The following is a 20,705-nucleotide window of genomic DNA, read 5'->3' as shown; positions in this document are numbered from 1 at the left end:
TGAGACCCTACACACCACTGAAAGGATCCTGACACACTGTGAGATCCCCACAAACCCCTGACAGGGTCCTGACACACTGTGAGACCCCACACACACCTGGCAGATTCCTAACGCACTTTGAGACTAAAAACACCCCTGATGTTGTACTGACAAACTGTGAGCTCCCACACACCCCGACACACTGTGAGACCCTACACACCACTGAAAGGATCCTGACACACTGAGAACCCCACACACCCCTGACAGGGCCCTGACACACTGTGAGACCCCAAACACGCCTGACAGGCTCCTGACACACTGTGAAACCCCACACACCCCTGACAGAGTCCTGCACACTGTACAACCCCACACATACCTAACAGGGCCCTGACAAACTGTGAGACCCTACACACCCCTTACAGGGTCCTGACACACTGTGAGACCCCACACACTCCTGACAGGGCCCTGACAAACTGTGAGACCCTACACACCCCTTACAGGGTCCTGACACACTGTGAGACCCCACACACCCCTGGCAGGGTCCTGACACCCTGTGAGACTCAAAAAACCCCTGACAGGATCCTGACATACTGTGAGACCCCAAACATTATCTGGCAGTTTCCTTACACACTGTGAGTCCAAACACACCACTGGCAGGGTCCTAACACTGTGAGACCCCACAAACCCCTGACAGGGTCCTGACACACTGTGAGACCCAACACACACCTGGCAGATTCCTGATGCACTTTGGGACTAAAAACACCCCTGATGTTGTACTGACAAACTGTGAGCTCCCACACACCCCGACACACTGTGAGACCCTACACACCACTGAAAGGATCCTGACACACTGTGAGATCCCCACAAACCCCTGACAGGGTCCTGACACACTGTGAGACCCCACACACACCTGGCAGATTCCTAACGCACTTTGAGACTAAAAACACCCCTGATGTTGTACTGACAAACTGTGAGCTCCCACACACCCCGACACACTGTGAGACCCTACACACCACTGAAAGGATCCTGACACACTGTGAGATCCCCACAAACCCCTGACAGGGTCCTGACACACTGTGAGACCCCACACACACCTGGCAGATTCCTAACGCACTTTGAGACTAAAAACACCCCTGATGTTGTACTGACAAACTGTGAGCTCCCACACACCCCGACACACTGTGAGACCCTACACACCACTGAAAGGATCCTGACACACTGTGAGATTCCCACAAACCCCTGACAGGGTCCTGACACACTGTGAGACCCCACACACACCTGGCAGATTCCTAACGCACTTTGAGACTAAAAACACCCCTGATGTTGTACTGACAAACTGTGAGCTCCCACACACCCCGACACACTGTGAGACCCTACACACCACTGAAAGGATCCTGACACACTGTGAGATCCCCACAAACCCCTGACAGGGTCCTGACACACTGTGAGACCCCACACACACCTGGCAGATTCCTAACGCACTTTGAGACTAAAAACACCCCTGATGTTGTACTGACAAACTGTGAGCTCCCACACACCCCGACACACTGTGAGACCCTACACACCACTGAAAGGATCCTGACACACTGTGAGATCCCCACAAACCCCTGACAGGGCCCTGACACACTGTGAGACCCCACACACACCTGACAGGCTCCTGACACACTGTGAAACCCCACACACCCCTGACAGAGTCCTGCACACTGTACAACCCCACACATACCTAACAGGGCCCTGACAAACTGTGAGACCCTACACACCCCTTACAGGGTCCTGACACACAGTGAGACCCCACGCACTCCTGACAGGGTCCTGACACACTGTGAGACCCCACACACCCCTGGCAGGGTCCTGACACCCTGTGAGACTCAAAAAACCCCTGACAGGATCCTGACATACTGTGAGACCCCAAACATTATCTGGCAGTTTCCTTACACACTGTGAGTCCAAACACACCACTGGCAGGGTCCTAACACTGTGAGACCCCAGAAACCCCTGACAGGGTCCTGACACACTGTGAGACCCAACACACACCTGGCAGATTCCTGATGCACTTTGGGACTAAAAACACCCCTGATGTTGTACTGACAAACTGTGAGCTCCCACACACCCCGACACACTGTGAGACCCTACACACCACTGAAAGGATCCTGACACACTGTGAGATCCCCACAAACCCCTGACAGGGTCCTGACACACTGTGAGACCCCACACACACCTGGCAGATTCCTAACGCACTTTGAGACTAAAAACACCCCTGATGTTGTACTGACAAACTGTGAGCTCCCACACACCCCGACACACTGTGAGACCCTACACACCACTGAAAGGATCCTGACACACTGAGAACCCCACACACCCCTGACAGGGCCCTGACACACTGTGAGACCCCAAACACGCCTGACAGGCTCCTGACACACTGTGAAACCCCACACACCCCTGACAGAGTCCTGCACACTGTACAACCCCACACATACCTAACAGGGCCCTGACAAACTGTGAGACCCTACACACCCCTTACAGGGTCCTGACACACTGTGAGACCCCACACACTCCTGACAGGGCCCTGACAAACTGTGAGACCCTACACACCCCTTACAGGGTCCTGACACACTGTGAGACCCCACACACCCCTGGCAGGGTCCTGACACCCTGTGAGACTCAAAAAACCCCTGACAGGATCCTGACATACTGTGAGACCCCAAACATTATCTGGCAGTTTCCTTACACACTGTGAGTCCAAACACACCACTGGCAGGGTCCTAACACTGTGAGACCCCACAAACCCCTGACAGGGTCCTGACACACTGTGAGACCCAACACACACCTGGCAGATTCCTGATGCACTTTGGGACTAAAAACACCCCTGATGTTGTACTGACAAACTGTGAGCTCCCACACACCCCGACACACTGTGAGACCCTACACACCACTGAAAGGATCCTGACACACTGTGAGATCCCCACAAACCCCTGACAGGGTCCTGACACACTGTGAGACCCCACACACACCTGGCAGATTCCTAACGCACTTTGAGACTAAAAACACCCCTGATGTTGTACTGACAAACTGTGAGCTCCCACACACCCCGACACACTGTGAGACCCTACACACCACTGAAAGGATCCTGACACACTGTGAGATCCCCACAAACCCCTGACAGGGTCCTGACACACTGTGAGACCCCACACACACCTGGCAGATTCCTAACGCACTTTGAGACTAAAAACACCCCTGATGTTGTACTGACAAACTGTGAGCTCCCACACACCCCGACACACTGTGAGACCCTACACACCACTGAAAGGATCCTGACACACTGTGAGATTCCCACAAACCCCTGACAGGGTCCTGACACACTGTGAGACCCCACACACACCTGGCAGATTCCTAACGCACTTTGAGACTAAAAACACCCCTGATGTTGTACTGACAAACTGTGAGCTCCCACACACCCCGACACACTGTGAGACCCTACACACCACTGAAAGGATCCTGACACACTGTGAGATCCCCACAAACCCCTGACAGGGTCCTGACACACTGTGAGACCCCACACACACCTGGCAGATTCCTAACGCACTTTGAGACTAAAAACACCCCTGATGTTGTACTGACAAACTGTGAGCTCCCACACACCCCGACACACTGTGAGACCCTACACACCACTGAAAGGATCCTGACACACTGTGAGATCCCCACAAACCCCTGACAGGGCCCTGACACACTGTGAGACCCCACACACACCTGACAGGCTCCTGACACACTGTGAAACCCCACACACCCCTGACAGAGTCCTGCACACTGTACAACCCCACACATACCTAACAGGGCCCTGACAAACTGTGAGACCCTACACACCCCTTACAGGGTCCTGACACACAGTGAGACCCCACGCACTCCTGACAGGGTCCTGACACACTGTGAGACCCCACACACCCCTGGCAGGGTCCTGACACCCTGTGAGACTCAAAAAACCCCTGACAGGATCCTGACATACTGTGAGACCCCAAACATTATCTGGCAGTTTCCTTACACACTGTGAGTCCAAACACACCACTGGCAGGGTCCTAACACTGTGAGACCCCAGAAACCCCTGACAGGGTCCTGACACACTGTGAGACCCAACACACACCTGGCAGATTCCTGATGCACTTTGGGACTAAAAACACCCCTGATGTTGTACTGACAAACTGTGAGCTCCCACACACCCCGACACACTGTGAGACCCTACACACCACTGAAAGGATCCTGACACACTGTGAGATCCCCACAAACCCCTGACAGGGTCCTGACACACTGTGAGACCCCACACACACCTGGCAGATTCCTAACGCACTTTGAGACTAAAAACACCCCTGATGTTGTACTGACAAACTGTGAGCTCCCACACACCCCGACACACTGTGAGACCCTACACACCACTGAAAGGATCCTGACACACTGTGAGATCCCCACAAACCCCTGACAGGGTCCTGACACACTGTGAGACCCCACACACACCTGGCAGATTCCTAACGCACTTTGAGACTAAAAACACCCCTGATGTTGTACTGACAAACTGTGAGCTCCCACACACCCCGACACACTGTGAGACCCTACACACCACTGAAAGGATCCTGACACACTGTGAGATCCCCACAAACCCCTGACAGGGTCCTGACACACTGTGAGACCCCACACACACCTGGCAGATTCCTAACTCACTTTGAGACTAAAAACACCCCTGATGTTGTACTGACAAACTGTGAGCTCCCACACACCCCGACACACTGTGAGACCCTACACACCACTGAAAGGATCCTGACACACTGAGAACCCCACACACCCCTGACAGGGCCCTGACACACTGTGAGACCCCAAACACGCCTGACAGGCTCCTGACACACTGTGAAACCCCACACACCCCTGACAGAGTCCTGCACACTGTACAACCCCACACATACCTAACAGGGCCCTGACAAACTGTGAGACCCTACACACCCCTTACAGGGTCCTGACACACTGTGAGACCCCACACACTCCTGACAGGGCCCTGACAAACTGTGAGACCCTACACACCCCTTACAGGGTCCTGACACACTGTGAGACCCCACACACCCCTGGCAGGGTCCTGACACCCTGTGAGACTCAAAAAACCCCTGACAGGATCCTGACATACTGTGAGACCCCAAACATTATCTGGCAGTTTCCTTACACACTGTGAGTCCAAACACACCACTGGCAGGGTCCTGACACACTGTGAGACCCCACACACTCCTGACAGGGTCCTGACACACTGTGAGACCCCACACACCCCTGACAGAGTCCTGAAAATCTGTGTGATCCCACACACCCCTGATGCACTGTGCGACCCTGCACATCCCTGACAGGGCCCTGATGCACTGTGAGATACCCACGCACACCTGACAGGGTCCTGACACACTGTGAAACCCCACACACCCCTGGCAGATTCCTGATGCACCTTGAGACTAAACACACCCCTGACGTGGCACTGACAAACTGTGAGCTCCCACACACCCTGACACAGTGTGAGACCCTACACACCACTGAAAGGATCCTGACACACTGTGAGATCCCCACACACACCAGACAGGGTCCTGACACACTGTGAGATCCCCACACACCCCTGACAGGGCCCTGACACACTGTGAGACCCCAAACTCACCTGACAGGCTCCTGACACGCTGTGAAACCCCACACACCCCTGACAGGGTCCTGACAAACCGTGAGACCTTACACAGCCCTGACAGAGCCCTGCACACTGTACAACCCCACACATACCTAACAGGGCCCTGACAAACTGTGAGACCCTACACACCCCTTACAGGGTCCTGACACACAGTGAGACCCCACACACTCCTGACAGGGTCCTGACACACTGTGAGACCCCACACACCCCTGGCAGAGTCCTGAAAATCTGTGTGATCCCACACACCCCTGATGCACTGTGCGACCCTACACATCCCTGACAGGGCCCTGATGCACTGTGAGATACCCACGCACACCTGACAGGGTCCTGACACACTGTGAGATCCCCACACACCCCTGACAAAGTCTGGACACACCGTGAAGCCCCACACATCCCTGACAGGTCCTGACAGACTGTGAGTCCCTACCCACCCCATACAGGGTCCTGACACACAGTGAGACCCCACACACCCGTGACAGCGTCCTGACACACTGTGAGACCCCACACACCCCTGGCAGATTCCTGATGCACCTTGAGACATCCCTGACAGGGTCCTGACAAACTGTGAGACCCCACACACCGCTGACAGGGTCCTGACAAACTGTGAGACACCACATACCCCTGACAGAATCCTGACACAATGTGAGACCCCACACACCTCTAACAGGTTCCTGACACATTGTGAGACCCCACAGACCCCTGGCAGATTCCTGACGCACTTTGAGACTAAACACACCCCTGACTTGGTCCTGACAAACGGTGAGACCCCACACAACCCAGTTGGGCTCCTGACACATTGTGAAACCCAACACATCCCTGATAGTGTCCTGACACACTGTGAGACCCCACAGACACCTGACAGGGTCCTGACACACTGTGAGACCACAAACACCCAATACAGGGTCCTGACACACTGTGACACCCCACACACCGCTCATAGGTTCCTGACACACTGTGAGGCCCCACACACACGATAGAGAGAGGTGACACACTCTAAGACCTCCACACCCACCGGATAGGGACCTGACACATTGGCAGACGCCATACACCCCTGGCAAAATCCTGAGACAGTCTGAGAACCCCCACACCCCTGGCAGGGTCTTGACACACTGTGAGATCCCCACACACCCCTGACAAGGTACTGACACACTTTGAGACCCAACACACAACTGACAGAGTCCTGACACACTGTGAAAACCCACACGCCCCTGACTGGGTCTTGTCACACTGTGAGACCCCACACATTCCTGACAGTGTCGTGACACACTGTGAGACCCCACACGCCCCTGACAAGGTATTGACACACTTTGAGACCCAACACACAACTGACAGAGTCCTGACACACTGTGAGACCCCACACATTCCTGACAGTGTCGTGACACACTGTGAGACCCCACACACACCTGACAGGGTCCTGACACACTGAGACCCCACACACCCCTGACAGGTTCCTGACACTGTGTGACCCACACACCCCTGGCAGGGTGCTGACAATCTGTGTGAACCCACACACCCCTGATGCACTCTGAGAGCCTACACACCCCTGGCAGGGTCCTGACACACAGTGAGTCCCCACACACCCCTGACGGGTCCTGACTCAGTGTGAGACCCCCACACCCCTAGCAGGGTCCTGACACACAGTGAGTCCCCACACACCCCTGATGGGTCCTGACTCAGTGTGAGACCCCCACACCCCTGACGGGTCCTGACTCAGTGTGAGACCCCCACACCCCTGGCAGGGTCCTGACACACTGTGAGACCCCACAAACCCGTGACAGTGTCCAGACACACTGTGAAACCCCAGACACCCATGCCAGGGTCCTGACCCACTGTGAGACGCCACAAACCTCTGACGGGGTCCTGACACACTGTGAGACCCCACACATCGCTGACAGGGTCCTGACACAGTGTGAGATCCCACAAACCTCTGACGGGGTCCTGACACACTGTGAGACCCCACACGTCGCTGACAGGGTCCTGACACAGTGTGAGACCCCACACAACCCAGTTGGGGTCCTGACACATTGTGAGACCCGACACACACCTGACAGGGTCCTGACACACTGTGTGATCCACACACACCTGGCAGGATGCTGATAATCTGTGTGAACCCACACACCCCTGATGCACTCTGAGACCCTACACACCCCTGGCAGAGTCCTGACACACTCTGAGAGCCAAAACACCCCTGACAAGATCCTGACACACTGTGAGACCCCAATAACCGCTGACAGGGTCTTGACACACTGTGAGACCCCACACACCCCTGGCAGGGTCCTGACACACTGTGAGACGCCACACACACATGAGAGGGAGAGAACACACTGTAACATCCCCACACGCACCGGATAGGGTCCTGACACATTGCCAGATGCCATACACCCCTGGCAAAATGCTGAGACAGTGTGAGACCCCCCACACCCCTGGCAGGGTCTTGACACACTGTGAGATCTCCACACACCCCTGACAGGGTCCGGACACACAGTGGAACCCCACACACAACTGACAGGTTCCTGACACAATGAGACACCCTACACCCCCCTGGCAGGGTTCTGACACACTGTGAGACAACAAACACCTGACAGGGTCCTGACACACTGTGAGACCCCACACACACATGAAAGGGACATACTCTAAGACCCCCACACTCACCAGATAGGGTCCTGACACACTGTGAGACCCCACACACCCCTGACAAGATCCTGACACAGTGTGAGACACCACACACCCCTGGAAGGGTTCTGACACACTGAGAGACCCACAAACACCTGATAGGGTCCTGACACACTGTGACACCCCACACACCCCTGACAGGGTCCAGACTCACTGTCAGACCCCACAAAACATAGTTAGTGTCCTGGCATACTGTGAGACCATGACCCACTCTGAGACCCCACAAACTACTGACACGGTCTTGACACACTGTGTGACTCCACAGACTACTAACAGGATCCAGACAAACTGTGAGACCCCACACAGCTCTGACAGGGTCTTGAAACACTGTGAGACCCCAAACACCCCTGACAGAGTCCTGACACACTGAGAAACCACGCACACCGCTGACAGGGTCCTGACACACTTGCAACCCAACACATACCTAACAGGGGCCTGACAAACTGTGAGACCACACATGCCCCTGACAGGCTTCTGACACGCCGTGAAGACCCACACATCCCTGACAGGTCCTGACAGACTGTGAGTCCCTACCCACCCCATACAGGGTCCTGACACACAGTGAGACCCCACACACCCCTGGCAGGTTCCTGACGCACTTTGAGACTAAACACACCCCTGACTTGGTCCTGACAAACTGTGAGCTCCCGCACATCACGAAGCACTGCAGGACCCTACACACGACTGAAAGAGTCCTGACACTCAGTGAGACCCCACACACCCCTGACAGGGTCCTGACACAGTGTGAGAACCCACACCCCTGGCAGGGTCCTGACACACTGTGAGACCCCACAAACCCGTGACAGTGTCCTGACACACTGTGAAACCCCAGACACCCATGACAGGGTCCTGATCCACCGTGAGACCCCACAAACCTCTGACGGCATACTGACAAACTGTGAGGCCCCACACATCGCTGACAGTGTCCTGACACAGTGTGAGATCCCACACACCCCGACAGGTTCCTGACACAATGTGAGACCAAAGACATCCCTGACAGGGTCCTGACAAACTGTGAGACCCCACACAGCCCAGTTGTGGTCCTGACAAATTGTGAGACCCGACACATCCCTGACAGTGTCCTGACACGTTGTGGGACCCCACAGACACCTGACAGGGTCCTGAGACACTGTGACACCCCACACACCCCTCACAGTTTCCTGACACACTGTGAGGCCCCACACTCACATGAGAGGGAGAGAACACACTCTTAAGACCCCCACACGCACCGGATAGGGTCCTGACACATTGCCAGATGCCATACACCCCTGACAAAATGCAGAGACTGTGTGAGACCCCCCCCCCACACCCCTTGCAGGGTCTTGACACACTGTGAGACCCCACACACACCTGGAGGATCCTGACACACTGTGAGACCCCACACACCCCTGGCAGGGTCCTGACGCACTGCGAGACCCCACACACCCCTGACAGGTTCCTGACACACTGTGAGACCCCACACACCCCTGGCAGGGTCCTGACGCACTGCGAGACCCCACACACCCCTGACAGGTTCCTGACACACTGTGAGACGCCACACACCGCTGACAGGATCCTGACACACTGTGAGACCCCACGCACCCCTGACAGGGTCCTCACACACTGTCAGACCCCACACACCCCGGACAGAGTCCTGACACAGTGTGAGACACCCCACACACCCATGGAGGGATCCTGAAATACTGAGATACCCCACAAACATCTGACAGGGTCCTGACACACTGTGAGACCCCACACACACCTGTCAAGATCCTGACACAGTGTGAGACCCCAGTCACCCCGACAGTTTCCTGACCCACTAGGAGATCCCACACACCCATGAGACGGAGAGGACACACTCTAAGATCCCCACAGGCACCTGATAGGGTCCTGACACATTGCACATTCCCAGACGCTATACACCCCTGGCAAAATGCTGAGACAGTGTGAGACCCCCCACACCCCTGGCAGGGTCTTGACACACTGTGAGATCCCCACACACCCCTGACAGGGTCCTAACACACTGAGATCCCCACACACCCCTGACAGGTTCCTAACACACTATGAGACCCCACACACCCCTGACGGGTCTTGACACACTCTGTGACCCACACACCCCTGGCAGGGTCCTGACTCACTGTCAGACCCCACAGAACCTATTTAGCGTCCTGACATACTGTGAGACCCCACAAGCCACTGACACAGTCCTGACACACTGTGAGACCCACACACCCCTGACAGGATTCTGACACACTGTGAGACCACACACACCCCTGACAGGCTCCTTACAAATCGTAAGACACCGCACACACACGAGATGAAGAGGACACACTCTAAAACCCCCACACGCACCGGATAGGGTCCTGACACATTGCCAGATGCCACACACCCCTGACAAAATCCTGAGACAGTATGAGACCCCACACACACCTGACAGGGTCCTGACTCCCTGTCAGACCCCGCACACAACTGACAGGGTCCTGGCACTGTGTGAGACCCCCACACACCTCTGGCAGGGTCCTGACACAGTGTGACACCCCACACACCTCTGGCAGGGTCCTGACACAGTGTGACACCCCACACACCTCTGGCAGGGTCCTGACCCACTGAGAGACCCCAAACACCCTTGACGAGATCTGACTCACTGTCAGACCCCACGGAACGTAGTTAGGGTCCTGACCTACTGTGAGACCTCATACACCCCTGACAGGGTCCTGACACACTGTGAGACCCCACACAACCATGGCAGGATCGTGACACGCTGTGAGACCCCACACTAACCTGACTGTTCCCTGACACACTGTGAAACCCCACACAACGCAGCTGTGGTGCTGACACATTGTGAGACCCCACACAGGTTCCTGACACACTGTGAGACACGCTCCCACCCCCGCCACAACAGGGTCCTGACACACTGTGAGATGCCACACACCCCTGACAGAGTGCTGACACACTGTGAGACCCCACAAACTACTGACACGGTCTTGACACACTGTGTGACTCCACACACTACTAACAGGATCCAGACAAACTGTGAGATCCCACACAGCTCTGACAGGCTCCTGACACACTGTGAGACCACACACACTGCTGACAGGGTCCTGACAAACCGTGAGACCTTACACACCCCTGACAGGGTCCAGACACACAATGAGACCCCACACACAACTGACAGGTTCCTGACACAATGTGACACCCCACACCCCCCTGGTAGGGTTCTGACACACTGTGAGACAACAAACACCTGACAGGGTCCTGACACACTGTGAGACCCCACACACACATGAAAGAGACACACTCTAAGACTCCCACACTCACCGGATAGGGTCCTGACACATTGTGACACCCCACACCCCCCGGCAGGGTTCTGACACACTGTGAGACCCCACACACACCTGACAGGGTCCTGACACACTGTGAGACCCCACACACACCTGACAGGGTCCTGACACACTGTGAGACCCCACAAACTACTGACACGGTCTTGACACACTGTGTGACTCCACACACTACTAACAGGATCCAGACAAACTGTGAGATCCCACACAGCTCTGACAGGCTCCTGACACACTGTGAGACCACACACACTGCTGACAGGGTCCTGACAAACCGTGAGACCTTACACACCCCTGACAGGGTCCAGACACACAATGAGACCCCACACACAACTGACAGGTTCCTGACACAATGTGACACCCCACACCCCCCTGGTAGGGTTCTGACACACTGTGAGACAACAAACACCTGACAGGGTCCTGACACACTGTGAGACCCCACACACACCTGACAGGGTCCGGACTCACTGACAGACCCCACAGAACATAGTTAGCGTCTTGGCATACTGTGAGACCCTGACCCACTGTGAGACCCCACAAACTACTGACACGGTCTTGACACACTGTGTGACTCCACACACTACTAACAGGATCCAGACAAACTGTGATACCTTACACACCCCTGACAGAGTCCTGACACACTGTGCAACCCAACACATACCTAACAGGGCACTGATAAACTGTGAGTCCCCACACGCCCCTGACAGGGTCCTGACACACAGTGAGACCCCACACACCGCTGACAGGGTCCTGACACACTGCGAGACCACACACACCCCTCGCAGATTCCTGACGCACTTTGAGACTAAACACACCCCTGACAGGGTCCTGACACACAGTCAGACCCCACACACCCCTGACAGGGTCGTGACACACTTTGAGACCTAACAAACCCCTTTCAGAATCCTGACACACTGTGAAACCACATACACCGCTGACAGGGTCCTGACAAACTGTGAGACGCCACACACCCCTGACAGGGTCCTGACGCACTGCGAGACGCCAGACACCCCTGACAGGGTCCTGATGCACTGCGAGGCCCCACACAACCCTGACAGGGTCTTGACACAGTTTGAGACCCAACATACCCCTTTCAGAATCCTGACATACTGTGAGATCCCCACTAATCCCTGACAGGGTCCTGACAAACTGTGAGACCTTACACACCCCTGACAGATTCCTGACACACTGTGAAACCCCACACACCCCTGACAGGGTCCTGACACACTGTGAGACCCCACACACTACTGACAGGGTCCTGACACACTGTGAGACCCCACACACCCCTGGCAGGTTCCTGACACACTGTGAGACCCCACACACTACTGACAGGGTCCTGACACTCTGTGAGACCCCACACACCCCTGGCAGATTCCTGACGCACTTTGAGAATAAACACACCTCTGACATGGTCCTAACAAACTGTGAGCTCCCACACACCCAGATGCACTGTGAGACCCTACACACCACTGAAATGGTCCTGACACTCAGCGAGACCCAACACACCCCTGACAGGATCCTGAAACACTCTGAGACCACACACACCACTGACAGGGTCCTGACACACTGTGACATCCCACACACCCCTTACAGGGTCCTGACACACTTTGAGACCCAACACACCCCTGACAGAGTCCTGACACACTATGAGAACCCCACTCATCACTGATAGGGTCCTGACACAATGTGAGACCCCAAACACGCCTGACAAGGTCCTGACACACTGTGAAAGCCCATACACCCCTGACAGGGTCCTGACAAACCGTGAGATGCCACACACTACTGACGGGGTCTTGATACACTTTGAGACCCAACTCACCCCTTTCAGAATCCAGACACACTTGTGAGATCCCCACTAATCCCGGACAGGGTCCTGACACACTGTGAGACCCCACAAACACCTGACAGGATACTGACTCACTGTCAGACCCCACAGAACATAGTTAGCGTCCTGGCATACTGTGAGACCCTGACCCACTGTGAGACCCCACAAACTACTGACACGGTCTTGGCACACTGTGTGACTCCACACACTACTAACAGGATCCAGACAAACTGTGAGACCCCACACACACCGGACAGGGTCCTGACACACTGTGAGACCCCACACACCCCCGACAGGGTCCTGACACACTGCGAGACCCCACACTCCCCTGACAAGGTCCTGACACACTGTGAGATGCCACACACCCCTGACAGGGTCCTGACACACTGTGAGACCCCACACACCCTTGACAGGGTCCTGACACGCTGTGAGACCCCACACACCCCTGATAGGTTCCTCACACACTGTCAGACCCCACACACCGCGGACAGAGTCCTGACACAGTGTGAGACCCCACACACCCATGGAGGGATCCTGAAATACTGAGATACCCCATAAACAACTGACAGGGTCCTGACGCACTGTGAGACCCCACAAACACCTGTCAAGATCCTGACACAGTGTGAGACCCTACATACCCCTAGCAGGGTCATAAGAGCATAAGACCATAAGACAAAGGAGCAGAAGTAGGCCATTCAGCCCATCGAGTCTGCTCCGCCATTTTACCATGAGCTGATCCATTTTATCCTATTTAGTCCCACTGCGCCGCCTTCTCATCATAACCTTGATGCCCTGGCTACTCAGATACCTATCAATCTCTGCCTTAAATACGCCCAATGACTTGGCCTCCACTGCTGCCCATGGCAACAAATTCCATAGATTCACCACCCTCTGACTAAAAAAATTTCTTCGCATCTCTGTTCTGAAAGGGCGCCCTTCAATCCTGAAGTCATGCCCTCTCGTACTAGATTCCCCCATCATGGGAAACAACTTTGCCACATCCACTCTGTCCATGCCTTTTAACATTCGAAATGTTTCTATGAGGTCTCCCCTCATTCTTCTAAACTCCAAGGAATACAGTCCAAGAGCGGACAAACGTTCCTCATATGTTAACCCTCTCATTCCCGGAATCATTCTCGTGAATCTTCTCTGTACCCTCTCCAACTTCAGCACATCCTTTCTTAAATAAGGAGACCAAAACTGCCCACAGTACTCCAAGTGAGGTCTCACCAGCGCCTTATAGAGCCTCAACATCACATCCCTAACACACGGTCCTGACACACTGTGAGACCCCACAAACCCATGACAGGGTCCTGACCCACTGTGAGACCCCACAAACCTCTGACAGGGTCCTGACACAGTGTGAGATCCCACACACCCCTGACAGGTTCCTGACACACTGTGAGACCAAAGACATCCCTGACAGGGTCCTGACAATCTGTGAGACCCCACACAACCAAGTTGGGGTCCTGACACATTGTGAGACCCGACACATCGCTGACAGTGTCCTGACACGCTGTGAGACCCCACAGACACCTGACAGGGTCCTGACACACTGTGTGACCACACACACACCTGACAGGGTCCTGAGACACTGTGACACCTCACATACCCCTCACAGGTTCCTGACACACTGTGAGGCCCCACACACATATGAGAGGGAGAGAACACACTCTAAGACCCCCACACGCACCGGATAGGGTCCTGACACATTGCCAGACGCCATACACCCCTGGCAAAATCCTGAGACAGTCTGAGATCCCCCACACCCCTGGCAGGGTCTTGACAAACTGTGATACGCCACACACCCCTGACAGATTTCTGACACACTGTGGAACCCCACACACCTCTAACAGATTCCTGACACACTGTGAGACCCCACTCACCCCTGACAGGATCCTGACACACTGTGAGAACCCACATACACCTGACAGGATACTCACACACTCTGAGACCACACACACACCGCTGACAGGGTCCTGACACACTGTGACATCCCACACACCCCTAACAGGGTCCTGACACACTTTGAGACCCAACACACCCCTGACAGGGTCTTGACACACTGTGAGATCCCCACACACCCCTGACAGGATCCTGACACACTTTGAGATCCAACACACCCCTGACAGGGTCTTGACACACTGTGAGATCCCCACACACCCCTGACAGGATCCTGACACACTGTGAGATCCCAACACACCCCTGACAGGGTCCGGACACACAGTGAGACCCCACACACAACTGACAGGTTCCTGACACACTGTGAGACGCCACACACCCCTGACAGATTCCTGACACACTGTGGAACCCCACACACCTCTAACAGGTTCCTGACACACTGTGAGACCCCACTCACCCCTGACAGGATCCTGACACACTGTGAGAGCCCACTCACCCCTGACAGGATCCTGACACAATGTGACATCCCACACACCCCTAACAGGGTCCTGACACACTTTGAGACCCAACACACCCGTGACAGGGTCCTGACACACTGTGAGACGCCACACACCGCTGACAGGGTCCTCACACACTTTGAGACCCCACACACCCCTAACAGGGTCCTCACACACTTTGAGACCCCCCACACCCCTAACAGGGTCCTGACACACTGTGAGAGCACACAGACACCTGACAGGGTCCTGACACACTGTAACACCCCACACACCACTCACAGGTTCCTGACACACTGTGAGGCCCCACACACACGAGAGGGAGAGAACACAGTATTTAAGACCCCCACACGCACTGGATAGGGTCCTGACACATTGCCAGACGCCACACACCCGTGACAAAATCCTGAGACAGTGTGAGATCCCCACACACCCCTGGCAGGGTCCTGACACACTGTAAGACCCCCACACACCCCTGACAAGGTACTGACACAATTTGAGACCCAACACACACCTGAAAGAGTCCTGACACATTGTGAAAACCCACACACCCCTGACAGGGTCCTGACACACTGTGAGACCCCACACACTCCTGACAGTGTCGTGACACACTGAGACCCCACACACCCCTGACAGGGTCCTGACAATCTGTGTGAACCCACACACCCTTAATGCACTCTGAGACCCTACACACCCCTGGCAGAGTCCTGACACACTGTGAGACCCCACACACACATGAGAGGGAGAGGACACACTCTAAGACCCTCACACACACCGGATAGGGTCCTGGCACATTGCCAGACGCCATACACCCCTGGCAAAATGCTGAGACTGTGAGACCCCCCCCCCCCCCACACCTGGCAGGGTCTTGACACACTGTGAGATTCCGACACTCAACTGACAGGGTCCGGACACACTGTGAGATCCCCACACACTCCTGACAGTGTTGTGACACATTGTGAGACACATTGTGAGACTCCACACACACTTGCAGGATCCTGACACACTGTGAAAACCTACACGCCCCTGAGAGGGTCCTGACACACTGTGAGACCCCACACACACCTGCAGGATCCTGACACACTGAGACTCCACACACCCCTGACAGATTCCTGATGCACTTTGAGACTAAACAAACCCCAGATATGGTCCTGACAAACTGTGAGCTCCCACACACCCCGACGCACTGTGAGACCCCACACACCCCTGACAGGTTCCTGACACCATGTGAAATCCCACACACCCCTGACAGGGTCCTGACACACTGTGAGCGCCCACACCTCCCTGACAGGGTGACGATGAGAGGGGAGGGGGAGCTATGATTCCCTGACCTGTTCCTTTCACAGAATGCCCACTATCCTTTCCTCCATCTCCAGATGCCACATCAACACTGGGGACTAAAAGTTTCTTCCACAGGAATAAATGACAGCTGTGATAGTATTGGGAGTTTGTCCAGTACGAGACAGTCGGGTGTCAGTGAACTACCAGGGTAATACTCACCTTCACAGCACAGTTAATTGTGAAATGTGATGATCTGGTGTTTATCTGGACCAGGCCTCTCTGTCCAGTCAGGGGTCTGTTTATCAAATTTACTGTTCGAGCATCCATTGAAGAATCCAATTAATGCAATAGCTTTGAGCTAACTCTTGTGTATTTAAATACTGAGTTCTGAGTTGAGGCATCTAACAGTTTGTCCACTGTCTGTTCCCATGGAAGATGTTCAACAGAAACACAAGGAGACTCTGCGGACCCAAACTGAAACACTGAGAGTGAACACGATCCTGATGAGGGAGAAGGTGAAGGTTTTCCAGCTGGTTGATCGATACGCTGAGCTCACGGTCATTTCTACTGTTCGAGATCGGAGACTGGTGGAACATGAGCTGCTGGCAAGAGGCAGAGACCACGAGGAGTGGAGAGAGGAACATCTCCGCAGAGAGCTGGAGAAACTCCGGACAGATCAGTTGTTCCAGAGCAGCTTTTCCCGGAGTAAATCCAAATCTGGGAGTTCGGCAGCAGTGGCCGGAGTCCCAGGGGTCGGGAAAACGACAATGGTACAAAAGATTGTTTATGACTGGGCCACAGGGAAAATATACCAACAATTCCAGTTTGTCTTCAGTTTCAAATTCCGAGATTTAAACAGTATTAACTGTCGAATAAACCTGAGGGAACTGATTCTGGATCAGTATCCTTACTTTGGGAATTTACTCAGAGAGGTCTGGAAGAACCCAGAGGGATTGCTGTTTATTTTCGATGGTTTGGATGAATTCAAACACAGAATCGATTTTGCTGACAGTCGGAGAAATACAGAACCCAAGCACCAGTGCCCAGATCCCGAGTGGTGGTGTGAAGTGTCTGACATTGTGTACAGTTTAATCCAGGGCAAGCTGCTCCCAGGGTGCTCAGTGCTGGTGACCACCCGTCCCACTGTGTTACATTTATTGGAAAAGGCGAAGATCGATGTCTGGGCTGAAATCCTGGGATTTGTTGGTGAGGAACGGAAGCAATATTTCATCAGGCATTTTGAAGATCAGACAGTGGCAGCAGCTGTTTTCAAACACGTGAAGGAGAACGAGATCCTGTACACCATGAGCTACAACCCCTCCTACTGCTGGATCCTCGCTCTGGCACTGGGCCCCTTCTTCACACAAAGAGTCAGGGACCCGCAGCGAGTTCCCAAGACCATCACCCAACTGTACTCCTACTATATTTACAACATCCTGAAAAACCACGGCCGTGAGATTGAGAACCCCCGTGATGTGTTACTCAGGGTTGGTCAGATGGCCTTCAGAGGAGTGTACGATAAGAAGATTGTGTTTACAGATGGAGATTTGATCAACTACAATCTGCAGCCTTCCCAGTTCCTGTCCGGGTTCCTGATGGAGCTTTTGGAGAGAGAGGATTCTGCCCGGAGCGTGGTGTACACATTCCCACACCTCACCATCCAAGAGTTTGTAGCTGCAGTCACGCAATTCCTGAATCCACATCCCGGAGATATCCTGAAATTCCTCACTGAAGCCCACAGCACGACAGATGGTCGATTTGAGGTATTTCTCCGTTTTGTTGCTGGTCTCTCCAACCCAATGACAGCTCGGGGCCTGGAGGAGTTTCTGGGCCCATTTCCTCATCAAACAACCTGCCGGGTGATTGACTGGGTGAAGGAGGAGGTTAAACGCCAGAGTGGAAACACGAGGAGTGAAGCTGGTAAAAGGAGCCTCCTGAACACATTGCACTACCTGTTTGAGTCTCAGAATCCTGGACTGGCTCAGGCCGCACTGGGATCTGTGAAAACACTTTCATTCAGTGGAATGACACTGACCCCGATTGACTGCGCGGTCCTGTCCCACGTCATCGGACTCTGTGATAGAATAAAACACCTCGACCTGGAGAAATGCCACATTCAATGTGAAGGAATCCAGCGGCTGGGACCCGGGCTGCACAAGTGCCGGGAGTTGAGGTAACTTGAATTATCTCTCACTCTGAACTGTGAAACTGTCCCATTGTGTTGTTTCACTGTGAAGGGATTTGGGTAAAACTGTAGTGAATCAGATAGTAAAGAATTGTGACAAATGCCATCCCCCTTCCTCCTGTGGGATCTCTCTACCCCATCCCTATTCCCCCTTCATCCCTGCCCCTCTCAGCCCTCTCACTCCAGGAATACGTTTCTAACCATCGGGGAATGAGACAGGATATGTGGAGCTTACAGGGTCACACCGACAGACTAAATTACTGACATTCGGTCAATACCCTGGAGCTGGGCAGTGAGGGACATTGACAGTGATGGGAACTCCGATCAGTGATTTACTGAAGGGTTTAATGTTTCCTGAAATATCCGAGTGAGAAAAATTCCCTCAGACCCGCGGTTTGAATCACTTTGTTTATCAATTTGTCTGTTTGTGTTTAGACTCGGGCGGAATAAACTGGGAGATTCAGGAGTGAAACTGGTGTCTGCGGCTCTGAGGAACCCGGAGTGTAAAATACAGACACTGGGGTAAGTACCAGACTGTGGGAGATTGTGTTTACAGTCACTGGGTGTCTGACACTGAACATTAATGTGATCAGTAATTGTGTTACTGATAAACACTGGGGATTTGTACCGTCTCCTGTCTCTCTGTGTCCTTCACACTCACTCTCTCCCATCTCCAGGCTGTGTGAGGTCGGTCTCACAGATTCTGGTGCCGAGGATCTCGTCTCCGCTCTCAGTACAAACCAATCACTGACGGAGCTGAACCTGAATTATAATAAATTGGGAGATTCAGGAGTGAAACTTGTATCTGCGGCTCTGAGGAACCCGGAGTGTAAAATACAGAAACTGGGGTAAGTACCAAACTGTGGGAGATTGTGTTTACAGTCACTGTGTGTCTGACACTGAATATTAATGTGATCAGTAATTGTGTTACTGATAAACACTGGGGATTTGTACCGTCTCCTGTCTCTCTGTGTCCTTCACCCTCACTCTCTCTCATCTCCAGGCTGGACCGTGTCGGTCTCACAGATTCTGGTGCCGAGGATCTCGTCTCCGCTCTCAGTACAAACCCATCACTGACGGTGCTGAACCTGGTATCAAACTCGCTGACAGACCGATCTGTCCCCGCTCTCCGCCGCCTCATATTGACCTTCCCGAGTCTCAAATGGATCGGGTGAGTGTCTGTGTTAATGTTCAATGTGATAAAATATCAGCAGATCCGCGGGTTTTCTGGTGATATTTGTCTGTGAGTGTTGTCCCCTGTTACTGACACTGTTGTGTAATCTGTTTATTTCATCTTTATTCTCCCATCTGTTTCAGGCTGTGGTACAATCGGTTCAGTGAGACCGGGAGGAAGGAACTG

The 20,705-nt window shown here is 54.0% G+C and overlaps 1 protein-coding gene and 1 pseudogene across 1 annotated transcript in view; one reads left to right on the top strand and one right to left on the bottom strand.

Annotated features, from left to right (window-relative positions):
- The window catches only part of LOC140208194 (NACHT, LRR and PYD domains-containing protein 3-like), a 40,791-nt gene that overhangs the window by 18,394 nt on the left and 1,692 nt on the right, over window positions 1–20,705 (top strand). The window contains 5 exon segments of the mRNA XM_072276699.1: window positions 17,596–19,333; window positions 19,781–19,867; window positions 20,023–20,193; window positions 20,349–20,516; window positions 20,663–20,705. Of these exon segments, the coding sequence (XP_072132800.1) occupies window positions 17,596–19,333; window positions 19,781–19,867; window positions 20,023–20,193; window positions 20,349–20,516; window positions 20,663–20,705 (2,207 nt within the window).
- LOC140207360 (uncharacterized) lies at window positions 12,543–16,413 on the bottom strand (annotated as a pseudogene).

The sequence above is a fragment of the Mobula birostris genome, chromosome 13, assembly GCF_030028105.1.
Source record: "Mobula birostris isolate sMobBir1 chromosome 13, sMobBir1.hap1, whole genome shotgun sequence".
Lineage (NCBI taxonomy): Eukaryota > Metazoa > Chordata > Chondrichthyes > Myliobatiformes > Myliobatidae > Mobula > Mobula birostris.
This window is presented reverse-complemented; position numbering and strand designations above follow the sequence as displayed.